The 2,500-nt window shown below is 37.7% G+C and overlaps 1 protein-coding gene across 9 annotated transcripts in view; it reads left to right on the forward strand.

The window, feature by feature from the left end:
- Positions 1-2,500, forward strand: part of Sarm (sterile alpha and armadillo motif) — a 475,169-nt gene that overhangs the window by 470,174 nt on the left and 2,495 nt on the right. For all 9 annotated transcript variants that reach the window (XM_086555226.1, XM_086555228.1, XM_086555227.1 and 6 more), the window contains 5 exons: positions 1-900; positions 1,018-1,106; positions 1,341-1,434; positions 1,594-1,783; positions 1,955-2,076. The exon at positions 1-900 is cut by the window's left edge and continues 539 nt beyond it. In XM_086555226.1, coding sequence (XP_086411352.1) covers positions 1-900; positions 1,018-1,106; positions 1,341-1,434; positions 1,594-1,783; positions 1,955-2,076 — 1,395 coding nt within the window. The remainder of the gene's footprint in view (positions 901-1,017; positions 1,107-1,340; positions 1,435-1,593; positions 1,784-1,954; positions 2,077-2,500) is intronic.

Consider the following 2,500-nt stretch of genomic DNA (forward strand, 5'->3'; position numbering starts at 1 on the left):
GCTGTCTGAATGTAGGAAGTCTGATGTGGAAACCCTACGTCACTGTGCTGGGGCTTTGGCCAACTTGTCCCTGTATGGTGGCTCAGACAACCAACAGCAGATGATACGCCGTAATGTCCCCATGTGGCTGTTCCCCTTGGCCTTCCACACAGATGACAACATCAAGTACTATGCCTGTCTTGCCATAGCTACCCTGGTTGCTAACAAGGAGCTGGAAGCAGCTGTGTTACAGTCAGGGACTCTTGATCTTGTAGAACCCTTTGTGATGAACCAGATGCCAGACCAATTTGCCAACTCAACTGTTGCTCACCGCCATGGACAGAGTTCAAACTGGCTGAAGAGGCTAGTTCCTGTTCTTAGCAGTAAGAGGGAGGAGGCACGGAACCTTGCAGCTTTCCACTTCTGTATGGAAGCTGGCATCAAGAAGCGACAGGGCAACCTTGAGCTCTTCAGAGAAATAGGTGCCGTTGAACCACTCAAGGAGGTAGCCAGTTCTCCCAATGCCATTGCCAGTAAATATGCAGTAAAAGCCCTCAAACTAATAGGAGAGGAAGTGCCACACATACTGAGCCAACAGGTGCCTTTGTGGACGCCAGAAGATGTACAAAATTGGGTCAAAAGAATTGGATTCTCTGAGTTTGCCGATGACTTTGTTGCCTCCCGTGTAGACGGTGATCTCCTTTTGCAAATGACAGAGCTGAACTTGTGCGAAGACATTGGTATGAAAAATGGCATTCTCAGACAAAGATTTTTGAGGGAGCTTAAAAAATTAAAGTTGATGGCAGACTTCTCTTCCTGCGACTCCACAAAGCTCAACGAATTTATGTTACAAGTGGATCCCGACTTTGCAGTTTATACCTACAGTATGCTGAATGCTGGAGTTACCCGAGATTGCTTGAGGTGAGTTGCCATTTTCATTTTTGTATGGCATATCTTATAGGCTGAATTATATGATCATAATATTTTGAAGAACAGTGTATGGAGAATTGTTATTTAAAACCTCTTTTAACCTTCCAGATATCTCTCAGAGGAGCAGCTAATCTCAGAGTGCCGCATCTTTAACTCAATTCACCGGCAGAAAGTTAGAGAAAAAATTAGAGAATATTGTAAGTGGTTTTGGGTTCAGATTGTTTTATGTTTATATTGTACTGTATAACATGTTTTGTATCTGAAATTATATGTACTTGTGAATATCACCCTATTACACTTTATTTTTTATTTTATTTATTTTTTTTTTTTGTTAGGTATTGAATATATATTATACCAGATTCAGTAAATATGCAGGCAGTAATGAAAGTATAGTATTGGGTTTAACAGTGGGTTTTTTCTCTTATCTGCAGATGCTGTTGGTCAGATTTCCAATGGTGATCCTGTAGACAAGAATCTAGACGTTTTTATCAGCTATCGACGTTCCAATGGCTCACAGCTAGCGAGGTAAGACTCTTCCCCTCGACTGTCCATACAGCTGGTGGTTGATATTTTGTTGATATGAATCTTACAGTTACAAACAATGAGGATTATTATTATTATTATTATTATTTATTTATTTATTATTATTTTTTTTTTAGTAATGTTCCCTCTTGTCTTTTCCAGCTTATTAAAGGTCCACATGCAGCTCAAAGAATTCTCAGTATTTATTGATGTGGAGAGATTAGAAGCAGGAAAATTCGACAATAATTTGTTAAACTCCATTAGGCAAGCAAAGAACTTTTTACTAGTTTTAACACCCAATGCGCTGGACAGATGTATAGGCGATACAGAGTGCAAAGATTGGGTTCACAGGGTACGTAAAGAGAGGTTATTTTTTTCCTTTTTCTTTTTGCAAACTCTCATCTCCCTTTCGGATTTCCAATATGAATGAACCATATTTCTACACCCATTCTAAAATGTTCAAAAATAAACCTGACAATATCTTTTGCAGCAGCAAAACAACTTTTGTAAATTTCTCTTTCAGGAAATCGTTGCAGCTCTCCAGTCTGGGTGTAATATTATTCCTATCCTCGACAACTTCCAATGGCCAGATCCAGAGGAACTCCCTGAAGATATGCGTGCTGTGTGTTACTTCAATGGCGTAAGGTGGGTTTCACGGAGTATTCTTTCGGTAGTTCATGGAATGGCATTACTTGGAAGCTATTACTGAATATATACTATATATATTATTGTACTAGATATATCTTTTTTTTTTTACATGGTGAGAAAATATGGTAGGCTTCAAATATTCTCAGAATCTATGGGACGTTTATCATTGCCTTTGCTTGGAATATAAACTAGATATATTATTGCTTTTCTTTTTAGTGAATATTTGTGGTAGTCCATATGTTTTCTCAGAATATATGAGATGTTTAGTCATTGAAAGTGTTACTATGTTTTATACTTGTAGAGTCATTGTCTTAACAGAACAGATAATTGTTTTTTGTGATTTAGAATGAAGAGTTGTATGAAGGTTAAATAATATCAATACTATTACATAATTTTCTTTAATAGCCTTGATTTTTTTTAA

The sequence above is a fragment of the Penaeus japonicus genome, unplaced genomic scaffold (assembly GCF_977035675.1).
Source record: "Penaeus japonicus unplaced genomic scaffold, GWHDUDI00000001_assembly GWHDUDI00000030, whole genome shotgun sequence".
Lineage (NCBI taxonomy): Eukaryota > Metazoa > Arthropoda > Malacostraca > Decapoda > Penaeidae > Penaeus > Penaeus japonicus.